Here is a 16715-nt window from a genome sequence, read left to right on the forward strand (position 1 = left end):
CCTGTATACGAGGCGTAATAAACTTGCATAAAAGATACTTGCAACAAGAATGTGTACTCATAATTTAGTTTAATAAGTAAGTAGTAACGGTATCAACAATTAGTGGATGATGAGGAACATTGACGGTGGGGGAGCACAGTGATTGCTAGCTCGCAGCTCTGGTCGCCCTGTCTGGTTACACCTGTTTTTGCTTCTATAAGATGTGAAAACCTAAACCGAGAAACACGGCAGAGTGCTTGGTATGGCGACAATAAAGCCGAGTATAATTTGGTATTCGGTTACTAAGCAAAATTTTTACTACTTTAATATTTCGGTACATCTCTAAATTTCAAACATATATCAGTTTTAGGAACGTTTAGGTACGTTCCGCGTAGCTACGAGTAGCTACGCTTTCGTACAACCAATGAACGATTCTTTTTCATATTTTTAAACAAAATCTATTAATAGGTTCATACAGAGCATGAGCGGCTTCAGTAGAATCTGCTCCTGAAATCGTGCCACTTTAAAATAATTATTACCAATAAAATACTACTTGTTTGAATTGCTATTAATAAAATGTGTAATCTTTGATGCCTACAGCATTGCACGCAGAATAAAACAATCATTGACTCAGTATTACGAAGTGCACATGTGAAAAGTGAGCAGTTATTTGTCTAAACAGTTGTTGTCTTATCTAATTAGTGTTCTAATTGTGTTTTGTGTTTGCTTAAAAAAAACTTTTAAAGTCACTTATACACTTATAAAGTTTACAATATAATCGTCACAAAATACCAGTTGATTTTTACCAATGTTGTCTTATCTTATGAGTGTTCTAATTGTGTTTTGTGTCTGCTTAAAAAAAACTTTTAAAGTCACTTATACACTTATAAAGTTTACAATATAATCGTAACAAAATACCAGTTGATCTTTACCAATGCTGTAATTCAATGTACCTAATGTACCTACAAGGTGCGCACAAGCCAAAGACAACTACCAACTCAGGTTTTTATTAAGACGTTAGTATTCCAAATTCTTGGACGCTCGAGCCATATTGAAACATGAAACACTGACTTAGTTCAAAGGGTGTGTTATTAAGAAGCCACAGCTGTCTATCCGCCCTTCACTGCCCACTGGAGGTAAAAGCTTGAGATATAATAGGTCAATAGTTAGAATTTTAACAAAATACGTGATATCGTAACTATAATCTCTGTAAAGAATAATAAAAATTATGTTAAAGTCGGCAGCCTGTGCAGTCGCCCATGGTCTAAGCTTCTCACAGGAAAGAACCTGAGCAAATATATTTACCTATCCCAAGTCATTAAATTATTATACAGCACTCACTTGCCTAACTTCCTTACTATCAAAGCAGGAATATTACATAAATTAATTGTTTGACTGATTAATTTTTACAAGTTTTTCTACCGAATATATTTTATTTATATTGACTGAAACAAACATCGCCTGAGCTCCTTGTAGCATACCAAGCTATTAACATCCACAAAGACTAAATATACAGGACATTATTACAATTTTATGAGGATTAGGTACCTATGGTAGATAACCAATTGGATTGACTATTGGTAGTACTTAATATAAACATCATATGACTTAAATCCCTACAAAAAAATCCTTAACTGCTGAACAGATATCAGTAAAACAGCTTTAGAACTATCGCTTATCCTGTGTGCTGTTTACGCAGCATTACTACCACGATGGAAATCTAATAAAGTAATATGGAAGGATTCAGCCGATTTCAAGATAACAGACCCATCAGGCGTCAATCCGATAATAACAATATGAAACTTAGCATATGAATATTATCTTGATGATAACACATATCAGTATCGATACTCCACCAATCGAGAAGACAATATTATAACAACGCGACGGAGTAGTACGAGAAAAACATTATGAAATTAGTGTTCAGGAATAAGTAAACGAATAATTAAAATAATCGAATCGCGTGTTAATAAGTTAAAAGATGAAGGACTTCGAGGAGAGCAGCAGAAAAAGTTATAAAGTGAATGATTTATCAAAAGTGGAATTCACGAAGAATGACACTGCTAATGACAAAAGCAGGTAAGTGGAAATAGATAAAAAAAATAGGTAAAACAATAAATCCTGTTTTAAACTTACGTGAATCAACCCTTAAAATATTGTTTGATAATCTGTTGATCTTCTAACCACTATTCTGTGGAATTTTAGTATATAATGCCGACTCCTAACTTATAAAAATCTATAAGTTAGATTAGATTCGGCATTATATACTATAATTAAGTTAAAACTAAACCGTTTATCACCCATGTATGATGTAAGCAAAACAATTGTGAGCCTCAATTATCAAAAATGTTTGCCAGTAAAACGATTACTTTCACTATCACATGAAATAAAAACGTTTTATCAACTCTTACAAATGTAATGGATTTTATCAATTCTAACAACTTGATTTTATTATTTCTAAATTGGCTTTGGGCTGGTGAAGGATTCGCCCACCCCTATCGGCAAACGATCTATTGCACAGAACAATATTACTCCAAGGATCTATTGTAATACCATTGTAGGTCAGCGTGCTGCCATCTTTGACTAATTCTAATCGTCGCTTGTATTGTGAAATCTTAATAAATCATTACATTGTCATTAAAAGAACAAATGAAAGATCCTATTCAACATTTTAGAAAATAACTATTACATTGATCAGTGTGGGTAGATTCTAGATTACATACGTACTATCAAAATCTACGCACAAAGGTCTCATCAAAAGTGGATTAGCTCGTTGGAAATATGGATGATTCATTTATTCCGAAATTAATTAAATTCCGTAAATAACAGTAAAAAAAGGTATAGCCTTTTAAAGAAAATTAGCAAGTTAAAGGACTACTTTTAACACAGTAAATGTTAGACGAGATTACAAATGTTACATTTTAAACTTACAGTGAAGCGGAGACAGAGGAAGTACCAAGCGTTTCATTTATAACATTAGTAAGTATCATTTCATTTCATAAAATTTTTTTAGTCAGATTTTCTACTTTGTAGCTAAATAAGGGATATTTAGCTACAAAGGTAGGGTATCTAAATTTCACTAAAAATAATACTCATGAAATGCACGGCCACGATAATTATGGATGGACCTCGCTTATAATAGGTATATATTTTTATAGTGACACAGCTCTTGGGCCTCTGGGACTATAAATTTTCGATACTATTATTATCCAAAACGATAATTCATTAAATAATATTAACTAAATTTTATTAAATTTAAATATTTAGGTAGCATTTCGATTACCGAGAAGAATTTTAATGCAAAGCAGCTTTTTACGAAATGTCTAAAGTTTTGTGATCCAAAATTTCCATTTCCTACGAGGTATCGCGTTCTCAAGTGCTGTCTGGTTTACTCTTTTATATGGAGGCGTAACTTAGATTTTAAAGAAGGAAAGTTGTACACGGTTGCAAGCGTTTGAGATGTGGTCATTATGTGCTGGAAAAATGTTTAAAATATCATGGAGACAATTCATCTCAAACCCTCAATTATTATAAAGGACCAATTGCCAACAAAAATTGACGGCAACCGTCATACAAAAAAAAGGTATCGTTTTCCGGTCACCTAAAGTGTCCCGGTCCCTGTACGAGTTTCCAAGGTTGATCCCTGAAGGAAAAATTACCGGGAAAAGAGCCCCTGGGAGACGGAGGAAGAAGTGATTCGACGATATAAAACAGAAGACCGGACATAACACACCACGGCACCTAATGATGATGAACTATATTTTCAGTACCGTTTCGCAACTGGAAAGGACAAACTCTACATTTTCGTTGCGATCATATGTTCTTTAATATGCGGAGCCACGACCCCCCTTAATACCCTGCTATTCGCATCGTTATTGCAAAGCATGGTGGACTATGGCATATCATTAATAATCGGGGTGCCCGCTGGAGACGTATTTCTTGAGGCAGTCAGAGATTTCGCAATCTACAACAGTATAATAGGAGCTGTTATCGTCGTCCTGTCGTATGCTGCCACAGTTCTTATGAACATATCCGCGTTTAATCAGGTGCAGTATTTAACTATTTACTTACAAAATCCTTACTAATATTATAAACGCGAGTGTGTTTGTTTCTTTATTTGCTACTAATAACCAATCAACTTGATTCTTGGCAAGTTAGAAGTTAGTTGCAAGGACGGAGATTTAAAGAGGTTTCTTTTAATCCCAGAAAAACAAACGGTTCCAACGGGTTTTGTAAAAAAAAACCATAATAAACGCGGACGATGAACGCGGGCAACAGTTAGTATTTAAATTATACTCAAGATTATTGTGCGGAAGTTACTGCTGAAATTCGACAAATTTATAAATAATGCTAATACTGTAACAATCCGCAGGTTTATCGGATTCGGCAGGAATATTTGAAGGCAGCTTTAAATCAGGATTTCGAATACTTTGACACGCACCAGACTGGCGATTTTGCTTCTAAAATGACAGAGTTAGTTATTTATATATTTTTATTACCTAATAAAAACAAATACAAAACTGCGATGTGACAATGCATCGGAATTTGCAAATTGCTTCGTATTGCGCATTCCTGCGATATTACGTTACATTTATTGGCGCCACTTTATTAGTCTGCTCTGAGACAGCGTGCGATATCGTGATAACAAACTTTAAACCTCTTTAAAATAATGTAGATAAACTCATTCCAAGATTATTAAAATAAATCATAAAATAAATCATTTGTCTGTACCGAAAATACCATCAGCGTCAATAATGGTAATAACTAGATGAACCAATTTTTTTTTAGTTTTCCTATATATTCTTATGCCAAATATTTTAACAATCCATGTCGCTGTCAAGTGCAGTTCACAATTGACGATCGAGGGAATTGTCATACGAATATTAAAATAATTAACAGCTCCTTTGACTAAAAGGTATTCGACCTTTTAGTCAAAGGAGCTGCTTAGAGCTTCCGTCTATACTGCAGGTTCATTATAAGATAAGATTAGAACATCTTTAAAATTGTATCTTTGGAGTACCATCACTTATTAACAAGGTTTTTAATGCACGTGTCAAGGCTTATAGTACCTACGTACGTTCTTATAGTTCGTGTTCCGTATATCAAACGTTTCCAAAGTGCAAGCATAAATACTGTATTTTTATTTTTTTATTTTTTTCTATCTTATTATCTAACACTACTGACAAGATGACAAGGCAATTTGAACAATTATGGTAACACACCTAAATAAGCCTAAAATCGATAAACGTGAATATGTGCTATTAAATTAGCGCGGGTATAGGACGTGCTCCCTTTCTCCACCTCAACTTTTGCCCCCATTGGCACGTTGGCTTGTAACGGTTTGACTACTTCACGCCTAGGCGCATGAAATTGCATCGCAGTAATTCATAGTTTAGTGTTAAAATCGGTTCAGTAATTACGGAGTTCGTTCCGGACAAAAACCGTGACAAAGTGTAAAGAAGTTACAAAAAACTTGATGGGACCTAATTAAGTGACTTGATTTTACTTTTGCATGTAATGTTTCAGTAAAAACTATTGCAATGATTTATCCAAAAACTAGTAGCGTTTCGGTTTCACAGATTAGTCTCAGAAGCAGTAAATAATGTACCTCTATAGCTTCTGAAGTATTATTTCGGTTTTCATTTACACGTATCCAACGTGTTTCCGTAATTATTACAATCAGGGTAATCCTCGCATGGCAAGCTATTTTTTTCGGAATAAAAATATTTTTGAAAATTTAGTAAATAATAGTAAGAAAATGTCCTGTGCAATTAATTGATGAACGAGAGATTGTGATGGATAAAGAGTAGGTGTCAGGAATATTTGGATAAATGTAAGGTTTATTATTTTTTATTATATACTTATATTCATGTATAATTGTTAAGTTCTACTACTATTAAGTACTACTACTTAGTAATACACATACATATGTATAATTTAATGAGTTGACATAATTAGATATTCATTTATTTATTTTTCTTTTGACAGTGATGTTATAAAATTAGAGGATGGAATCGGTGAGAAATTAGCGACTTTCATATTCTACCAAGCATCGTTTGTCAGCTCCATAATAATGGCACTCGTCAAGGGATGGAAACTAGCCCTTTTGTGCCTTATATCTTTTCCAGTCACTTTGACGCTGGTCGGAATTGCGGGCCTGGTAATTATATTTGAACCTAATGGAGTGTACAGAGTACATACATGCCGAAGCCTGTATATACTCTGTAATTTAAATTTAAATGACTGTAATTTAAAGCTGTAGGCTTAGCTTATTTACTCTTTGCTACATTTCCGAAAATGAAACACCTATAAATTGTGCAAAACGTAGAGGCAGACATTTCATATATTATCGACACGCTTTTTTCGTCCGGTACCTTTTTTCCTTCCGAACTTCTTTTACACATGTCAAGTCTTATTGACCCGAAAATCGTAACTTACTGATGAAAAACGAATGCCTTTAAATGAAACCATTTGTCGCGATCTTAACTGTTTTTGCCCCTTAATACTGCTCTCCACCCTTAGTACAGATTTTTTTGAGTTTTATAAGGGGAACCCGAAATATTTTTACTGAAAACGGAAGGGGTAAGGATATTGATTCAGTCTTCGCGTAGCACGCATCGACCGGTAATAATAACTTTATTTCGATTGCATCTATTAATACGTATTCCTGTTCAGATTGCCTCTCGGCTATCTAAAAAAGAGGCTGTGGCATCGGGCAAAGCAGGTTCTATAGCAGAAGAAGTGTTGACAGCAATACGGACAGTTTACGCCTTTAGTGGACAGACAAAAGAAATACAAAGATATGAAGGTCATCTTGCAGAGTCGAGAAGTATAAATATTAAAAAAGGTAAGACTTTTTAAATATCCAATTTATTGAATTTATAGAGTTGATGACGAATGTTTAACAATTTTAAATTCAAATAATGTAATTTTTCTTTCAGGTTTTTTTAATGGTATGGCTATGGGCACATTGTTCTTTTGCATCTTTTGCGCGTACGCATTATCCTTCTGGTTCGGATACAGGCTTATGGTGTTAGAGCCAGAGACATATGACGTTAATACAATGATAGCGGTAAGTTACCAAGGCACGTAAAAAGCCATTTGTACTTATCCGCAAGGAAACTGAATTTAAGCAAGAAGCTCTTTAATTTAGGCAATTTAAATATAACTTGCTATAACCGCGAAGGAAGTCGTGAGAAAACCTGTATGCCTGCCAGAATTCAAAACGTTCTCAAAGGCGTGTGATGTCTACCAATCCGGACTTGGCACATTCTTAAGGGAGACCCGGGCCCAGTACTGGGCCAGTCATGCGTAAATATAAAAACGAAGTAAGCTGAACAGATCTGGATGAAATTAAGCGCAGAGATAGATTATAGTCTGGAACAGCACTGACTACTCTTTATATCCCGACATAATTTACGGTTCCCGTGCAATAGATTCTCTTTTTTCCAATTTTTTTAATTTTTTTTTTTTTCACGCGATCGAAGTCGCGGGCAACAAGTAGTATGTTATATTATATGAAATTACAATTGACAAACGCATAAGGTCATGTTTAAAAGTAGTCCACTTAAACATTCTCCAACTAATCTATCTGACCAGTTGGACCACGAACCATTATTAGAGGTGGTGGTTTAACCATTATTTTAGTTGGACTACGACCCCATAATATTCTTTAGTTAAGATTTAAGATAATCTTGTATTTAAAAACATAGTTCTTTTGTAGGTTTTCTTTGGAGTAATGATGGGCTCAGCAAACTTTGGTATATCGTCGACGTTGATGGAAGTGTTCGGAGTGGCGCGAGGTGCTGGCGCGCAAATCTTCAATTTGATCGACAATGTGCCGGTCATCAATCCTTTGTTAAACCGTGGGTTTACTCCCTCTACTATTCAGGGGAACATCGAACTGAAAAACGTCGTGTTTGACTATCCTTCGCGACCAGATGTTCCGGTGAGTAGACTAATGGCCTCAGCAAACCATATCGACTCAAAACCGACTCAACTCAAATTATTGCTTGATATCATGTGACATTAAGTGTGGACAACGCAGTGCACAAGTCGTAGTCCATACCTATCACTGTCACAAAAGGTTTTGAAAGTTCTCCTCCTCTTCGACCGACGACTGCCGCAGTGGGCAGTGACCCTGCTTTCTGAGTCCATGGCCGTGGGTTCGATTCTCACAACTGGAAAATACTTCTGTGATGAACATGAATGTTTTTCAGTGTGTGGATTTTATCTGTACAAAGTATAAGTATTTATGTATATAATTCATAAAAATATTCATCCGTCATCTTAGTAGACATAACACAAGCTACGCTTACCAATGTCCAATACCTGGGTGATTTTGTTTTAAACCTTCATTTTTAACTAATGAGAAATAACAGCATAATTTGTATAACCATACTAAATATAGTTTCCGGTTAACTACAAATTAAAATGCTTGTTATATCAATACAGACATAATATAGTTGGATAAAGAGGACGCGTATTCGACAATGTCACGATCGCAATGTTTTTTCACACTTTTCGATTGATATTGATATACATTCATCCCAGAACAATTGCAATAATTCCAAGAGCTGCTCCAGGACGGTCGATCCGTCTGTCGTTCTCTTGGATTTTTTGCTTTGTTACGACGACAGTTAAGGCAATTCCCATTTCCAGTACAATTTGTAACTTTTTGAATGTTAACAACAGGTTCTGAAAGGAGTCAGTCTCACCGTACAGCGAGGACAATCAGTAGCCCTGGTTGGACATTCGGGTTGTGGAAAGTCTACAATAATACAGCTTTTATCAAGATATTACGACGTTATTGATGGCAGCGTGAGTTGAGTTTTTTAATCATTTTAGATCACAAGGATTATGTTTATCTGTAGATAAAATATGTATCAGTTTCATGAATAATATGATTTCTCATTTCCTATTACGGTTTGGGATGCGCCGGAGTTGATGTCTTTTAAAAATGATAAACTTAAATCAACATATAAATCTTTATTTGCCTTTGCCTTGGGATTTAATTTATAACGGAAGCTGGAAATCTGATAAGGGTTTCCCGCAAAACTAATTTCGCGAAATAAAAGGAATTGTGCATGTTAATCAATTCTAGACCTATGAGCCCGTGTACCATTCATCAGTGTAGGCACGCCGCGCGCTGCGCGTTTTAGTAAAAACAACTTTGCAAATAAGTAATTATATTATTGTGTTTTTGTTTGAAACCCTAGATAAGCTCCTAGGTATTGACGACCTCCCTGGCGCAACGGTGAGCGCTGTGGTTTTACGTTGGGTTCGATTCCTGGCAGGGCCAATTTGGGAATTAATTTCCGAATGCTGGTGGGAGGCTTCGGCCGTGGCTAGTTAGCCTACTACCATCTTAGATTGCATCATTATTTCGACACATCGATGCGGTGCGAAGCACAATGGTATCTTTTTACGGTTTCGAATAGTTTAATTTCATAAATAATTACCTATACTTACATTTTATTCTCAGATAGGTACTGTAACTCGCAGTGGGGCAGTCTGTCTCGTTATAATATATTGGTCCCCAATTCTAGCCTCTTTAAGCCTATTTACATTATATTGTGCCGCTTTTACCAGTCAAGCTTGGATCGCAGACTTTTGACTTAATCCACCGTATTTTAGCCACGCGAATAACTAATTCTTATTTTTATTTGTCATGTGTGGCTTATAAATTTTTTGCCATCAGGTATCCATTGATGGTAACGATGTTCGGAAGTTATCAGTAAGGTGGTTACGCGACCAAATTGGACTGGTGGGCCAGGAGCCTGTGTTATTCAACACGACGGTTCGAGAAAACATTCGGTATGGTCGCGAGGATGCCGATGACGAAGCTATTGAAAAGTGCGCGAAACAGGCCAACGCACATGAATTCATCATGAAACTACCCTCGGTAATACCTAATCATTTTTGTATAACATGACAAAACACCAGTTGCTTAAAGGCATTCGTGTATCACATCGACTCAACGCCGACTCGAAACCAACTCTACTATTAATATAGAAAAGTGATCTTTCTGCCATGCGATATGAGTAAGTTAATCAATTGCAAAAATAGTCACTGGAAGGTTTGTCTTAGGAGAAGACCACTAGTTGCCCACTCATCATACATTTCCAACCATATTATGAAAATTTAGATTAATTTGCTTTACACTCATTTTCAAAGACCACGATATTATTACTCAACGACGATAAATCTTGGACAAAGGCTACTGAAGTGTGGTCGACTCGTGGTCGACTGGTCAATGCTATGGTGGTTACCGTAGCATTGACCAGTCTGGTAGATGAGACGGTGGATCGTTATTTGGATTTAAACCGGAACTGAAACGGTGTTGGGCCGGTGTTGAGTTGATAAATGAGCGGAGGCGTTACAGGTGATAAAATAAAGGATGAAAGTTTGTATGAGAACAAAAAAATCATTTAATTTGCAGGGTTATGACACATTGGTTGGTGAAAGGGGAGCCTCTCTTTCAGGAGGTCAAAAACAAAGAATCGCTATCGCACGGGCACTTGTACGCAATCCTAGAATTTTGCTGCTTGACGAGGCCACAAGTGCGTTGGACACATCATCTGAAGCCAAAGTACAGAAGGCTCTTGACAAGGTACAAACTACATAATACTTTGTGTGATAGAAAGTTTTATTAATACTTATATTTTATAATTTTGAATTACCTTTCACCTGTATGTAATTCTACATTCCTATCTATGTCTATTTTACCACAATTTTATTACTTTCACCAAATTGAATATAATTTTACCTTTCGTTGAGGTTAGTTATAAAAAATGTAAACCAAAGTTATCGTTTTAACCTTTTGTTCGAAAGTTTTTCCCTACATTTTTAAATACGCAAATATAATGAGAAACGATGGAAAGATCTGTTTGCATGAACACCTACTGAATTTGATGAAACAAGTTTTTTTAGGCACAAGAAGGACGCACGACTATTGTTGTGGCCCACAGACTTTCAACAATAAGGAACGTTGATAAAATTTACGTATTCAAAAGTGGGACCGTAGTAGAGACTGGAAATCACGAAGAACTAATGAAAAAAAAGGGTCACTACTACGATATGGTTATGCTTCAATCTTCTCCAGATTTAAATGAAACAGGTATAAAAGTTATGGGAAGTTTTTCTTCGTATCCGGGGCCCTTGAACTATAAGTTGTTCAATTATATATTATCATCTTACAGAGCCAGGTAAGAATATATTGGACCGAACTACGTCTATACAAAGCGAAAAGGATGAAGACGAACATTTTGAACCTAAAATGGAGGTAAATTATTTGTGAAATTGCTTTAGCTACTTGCCTTTTTGGTCGTCGAGCATTATTTTACTTGGCAAGTTTCTTTAAAGTTGTTTTGTTTAATGAATACACACTTAAGTTCATATCTTGGATATTACCTACTTATTAAAAATATAAAAAACAAACAAAATTTAGCGTCATACTTTGTCGCGAACCTTGTGCCCATTTGCCAGTAGTAATATCGATTTTCTTTTGATATCACAACCTCTAGGAAGCCGATCCGACCACAGAAATCCCAGATGTGTCGTTTACTGAGGTGGTGAAGCTCAATTCACCCGAGTGGAAGTCCATAACTGCTGCAAGCCTTTGTTCCGTGATCAGTGGTTTCGCTATGCCGATCCTCGCTATCATACTTGGCGACTTTGTTGGTGTAAGTCTTTGATTTAAAATTCGTATTCGATAGTTCTAGGTTTGACCTATTTCAGTACGACTACGCATATCAATCAATCGTTGAACTTCAGGGATTCAAATTTAGCCTTTCCTTTTATCAGACCTGACTTTATTATATTGAAGCACGCCAGCCCGAATTGAAGTAGCGTAGTAGGTTCACACTCTATCATCCTCATGAATGTCTTTGTAGACATATCATAAGGGTGTAAAAAAGGGAACTGAAAGGCTATAAAGGACATTTAACTTAATATACTAAGGTTTACATTCAAGTTATTTAAAAATTTTAATCATTTTAATTTACAGGTTCTTTCCAACGATGACACAGAGGCAGTTCAAGCACAAGTGCGTGAATATGCCTTAATATTTGTAGGTGTTGGAGTTTTTTCAGGAATCACGAACTTCATAATGGTAAACTATCATATATTATACTATTTGCAGACTAATTAAAAACTTCCTATCCTGATCTTATTTTCACTTGTAACTCTGTCACTGTAATAACGATTTAAGGTATCCATGTACGGTGTAGCTGGCGAATATCTTACGGCTCGATTGCGGAAACTGATGTTCAAAAGTTTACTACAGCAAGAAATTGGATTCTTCGACGACAAAAACAACTCAACAGGAGCTTTATGCGCTCGTTTATCAGGCGAAGCAGCTCAAGTTCAAGGGGTAGGTTTAATTTTTTTTTTATTATACTATAAGTTAGCCCTTGACTTAGCTGTTTTATAAAAACCGTACCCCTAATCTGTTTCTACGCGTCATCGAACTGACCTAAGTCGTGGAGGGAGGGAGGTATATCAAGAAATCTTTTCAAGACCCTAAAAGGAAGAATATGTATCAATCATAAAAAATCAAACAATTATTATGACTTTTTCGCTGTTTTACCTTAAAAATAAAAAGAAGTTTTTTTTTACAGGCAACAGGTCAGAGAATCGGAACTGTTTTACAAGCATTTGGTACTTTCTCATTTTCCTTGGCAGTATCGTTGTATTATGAATGGCGTTTAGGACTAGTAGCTTTAACTTTCGTGCCACTAATGGCTGCTGTGCTGTACAAGCAAGGAAGAATGGTTACCGCCGAATCCTTTGGAACAGCGAAAACTATGGAACAAAGTTCTAAGGTAAGCCTAAATCTGGCCCAAAAGTTTATTCATTTATTATTTTTTCCAATAAGATAAGTTTAGTGGTACTTTAATTTTTAGATTGCTGTAGAAGCTGTATCAAATGTACGAACGGTTGCATCCCTCGGCAGAGAAGAGACTTTCCTGAATGATTATGCCAAACAATTATTGCCAGCGCTCGATGTCGCTAAACGTACGTCGCACTGGCGAGGCATAGTTTTTGGTCTCTCTAGAGGCCTATTTAACTTTATTTACGCTGCCACACTATATTACGGAGGCCATTTAATGGTGTACGGAAATGTCGGCTATGCTACGATTCTTAAGTAAGAATTTTAAATCTTTAAATTAGGTATTGACCGTAACAAAGAAACTTGCAACCAGCACAACTCATATTGTTTTACAGGTCAGCCCAGACACTGTTGATGGGGTCGTCTTCAGCAGCACAAGCTTTTGCGTTTGCACCTAATTTCCAAAAAGGAATCAAGGCAGCAGGGCGTGTCATTGTGATACTCAACAGACAATCTAAAATTACAGATCCAATTCAACCCGCAGTTGAAGACTTTGTAAGACCTATTTACATTAAACTTCATGCTTCACAAGGTGAAAAGTTTCGTAATCATAAATTTGTCTATTTTTAGAGGGGAACAGGCGAAGCGAGTTTACAAAATGTACACTTCAAATATCCAACCCGACAAACCATACAAGTCCTAAATAACTTTGACCTTGAGATAGAAAACGGAAAAACGATTGCGCTGGTCGGCGCAAGTGGTTGCGGGAAGAGCACGATTATCCAACTTCTGCAAAGATACTACGACCCTGATAGCGGCATTGTGGTAAAATACCTAGATACATTTTAGCATAGTAAACAACGTTATATGGTTGAGTCCTACTTTTTAACCTTCGACGAAAAAACGATGGGTTGTTATAAGTTTCACGTGCCAGTGTGTGTGTGTCTTGGGCATCTTGGGCATCTTATTTCCCGAACGGAAACTGATTTTAATTTTTCTTGTTTGAAAGATGAATTATTCGGTAGTTTCCTTAGCTATTGGTGAAAATAGGTCCAAGATGGCCGCCGCCGTCACAAAATGGCGACGGAAAATGGCATATTTTTTCACATCTTCCAGGGTATAAAATGAAAGAGCTTGACTAGCAAAATTATATACGATTTGACAAAAAAGAAATTAAAGATTGCCGCCACTACAAAATGGCGAATTTCATATTTTATTTTTTCACATCTCTCTCAATATAAGTATCAAATGAAAGGATAATGAATTGGAGAATGGAATAGTTTTTTAAATTATTAATTTCTTATTATATCGTATCTCCGTCCCATGCGGTTAGGATCATGATCGAAAGTTAAACGAAGCTACACAATACACAGTCAGAAAGCGAATTTCAATCAATATATTATTTTTTATTCATTTATTATACTGAATTATAATAAACTCTTCCCGTAGGCTCAAAATGGAATACCAATATCAAAACTACGCCTAGTTGATATAAGACAGTCGATTGGATTTGTACAACAAGAACCAGTTCTGTTTGACCGCACTATTGGTGAAAATATAGCCTATGGAGACAATACGAGAAACCCAACTAGTGAGGAAATAATTGAGGCCGCCAAACAAGCTAACATACACAATTTTATCGCATCATTGCCTATGGTAAGGATTGGCGTAAATTTTTGAGTCAACTAACTTATTGACAGTTTGTTTAATTTTTTTATAAAAGCAAATTATTGTAATTATTATAATTAAGCAATTATTATTTTTATTATATATATATATAATTAAATTTAATTTCACTACTTTTTTTAATTCAGTTAATGAAGACGGACATAACAGAAAAACAATTACATCAGATACATTCCAAGCCCAAGTAAACGCCCACCAATCCCCATTGGAGCAGCTTGGAGTTTCAAATCTCCTTCTCTCCCATTACAGAGGAGGTCAATTTTCCAACAAGTTGCCTTATACAAAACGCATAATTAGATCAACAATTGAAGTTGTCAACTCTTCGCATATTTCGTACGGAGAATTTGGTGATCAACAACTGTTGGAAGAGTTAGTTAATTGCAGCAGCAGTGCGATTTCATTCGGCTTAGTTTGGAAAATCACGATTTATCTTTTATCGATCGAAAAATAATGCACTTACTTGTCTTGTTTTAACACGAGATCCCGGAGAATGTTATTATTACCCAGGTCATATAGGCCAGCTAGTAATTTATTAACCGTTTTAGGGCTACGACACTAACATTGGCTCAAAGGGTACACAACTGTCTGGAGGTCAAAAACAAAGAGTGGCAATAGCAAGAGCGCTGATTAGGCGACCTAATATGCTTCTTCTGGACGAAGCTACAAGCGCATTGGATACAGAAAGCGAAAAGGTACTACTAAATTTTCTTGTCTTACCCAACATCTTAATATATATCAATCTCCTGTCACGATGTTTGTCCCCGATGGACTCCTAAACTACTGAACCGATTTTAAATTAAATTGGCACACCGTGAGCAGTCTGGTCCAACTTAAGAGATAGGATAGCTTAGATCTTTAAGTAAAGTCGCAATTTTATTTTATTGCAAATTTTTTGTCTATAATTAATTGACAGTCACATGTTATATATATATACTACTATACTCATTTAAGGCTTAGCGATACTGAATACTTTAAAAACAAAATCAAACGCAGACGAAGTCGCGGGCAACAGCTAGTAACAATATAAAACTGAAGCTTTTTGCTCACCGTAAGATATGTTACATTAACATTTTTAATGTAACCGAAATGAAAAGTTTTTTCATACGTTGGACGACCTTCCTGGCACAGTGGTGACCGCTGATTTTAAGCGGGAGGTTCAAGGTTCGATTCCCGGCAAGGGCAATTTGGGAGCTTATTAGTTTGGAATTTTCTCTGGTCTGGTCTGACAGGAGGCTGCGGCCGTTGTTTGATACTACCCTACCGACAAAGACGTACTGCTAAGCGTTCCGGTACGATATCGCGATTAGGGGTCCGCTTAACTCTTAGATTGTATATATCGTACCAACAGGTGATATTGAAGTCAAGCAATAGCTTGCAGTGGAATAAAAAAAAAACTGTAGGTATCTTATACGTGACGTGAATTGACATTAGTCTGTTTTAGTTTCTGGGGGCATTTATTGACAAATCGTGTATGCTGTTATCGATATAGTATCATTAACCGTACTGTGGGTATATACGCAGGTTGTGCAAGAAGCACTGGACGCCGCGAAGGAAGGACGCACGTGCGTGATGATTGCGCACCGTCTCAGCACGGTGCGCGACGCGGACATAATCTGCGTGCTTAGCAACGGTCGCGTGGCGGAGCGTGGAACACACACAGAGCTCATGCAACTCAAAGGACTATATTACAACTTAAATAGACGGGGCTACGCTTAATACTGCGCGTAGTTCAACTGTTTATTACTTAATTAGTTGTAAGTTCTATTTAAATTTTAAATGGTAGAATTAATAAAAACAATGTGATTCTTATTATAATATACCATGTACCTACTTATGATATATATTCTTTGTTACCTATTTTTATCAAGTTAACTTAGGTTGAGTTAGGCTTTGTTACATTTGTAATTGAAACTAACCCATACTATCAGGCATTCAGTCTTCTTTTGCTTTTTCAATCAGTCTACTTTCAAGATTAACAATGCTATTTTAAAACCAACTTAAGCGAATGTATACATAAATAATATCATAAGACAAGTATTTGCTGTTAAAGCTGGCTATGTTAGTATCCCAATGTACAAATTGATTTTGAATATTAATGAAGTATTTTAACCAGTGCATAAAAATATGGATAAGATTTAAGGTTTTTTTTTTGCTTCAAAATATTTATAAATATTTACTTTTATATTTTTGTACTTAAAAAATTTAATAGAACATTTTG

General features: G+C 35.9%; 1 protein-coding gene across 1 annotated transcript; it reads left to right on the forward strand.

Annotated features, from left to right (window-relative positions):
* Positions 1-1688: 1688 nt before the first annotated feature.
* LOC120628691 (ATP-dependent translocase ABCB1-like) lies at positions 1689-16631 on the forward strand. The gene is made up of 23 exons (XM_039897252.1): positions 1689-2058; positions 2913-2958; positions 3747-4025; positions 4352-4452; positions 5968-6139; positions 6655-6826; positions 6921-7051; positions 7703-7927; positions 8674-8799; positions 9680-9883; positions 10421-10591; positions 10912-11098; positions 11181-11263; positions 11505-11663; positions 11987-12091; positions 12191-12352; positions 12600-12803; positions 12885-13126; positions 13207-13366; positions 13442-13636; positions 14261-14467; positions 15043-15189; positions 16019-16631. The coding sequence occupies exons 1-23, from the start codon at positions 1961-1963 to the stop codon at positions 16211-16213; spliced, it is 3771 nt and encodes a 1256-aa protein (XP_039753186.1). The 5' UTR covers positions 1689-1960; the 3' UTR covers positions 16214-16631.
* Positions 16632-16715: the final 84 nt, after the last annotated feature.

Source organism: Pararge aegeria, chromosome 13 (assembly GCF_905163445.1).
Source record: "Pararge aegeria chromosome 13, ilParAegt1.1, whole genome shotgun sequence".
Taxonomy (NCBI): Eukaryota; Metazoa; Arthropoda; class Insecta; order Lepidoptera; family Nymphalidae; genus Pararge; species Pararge aegeria.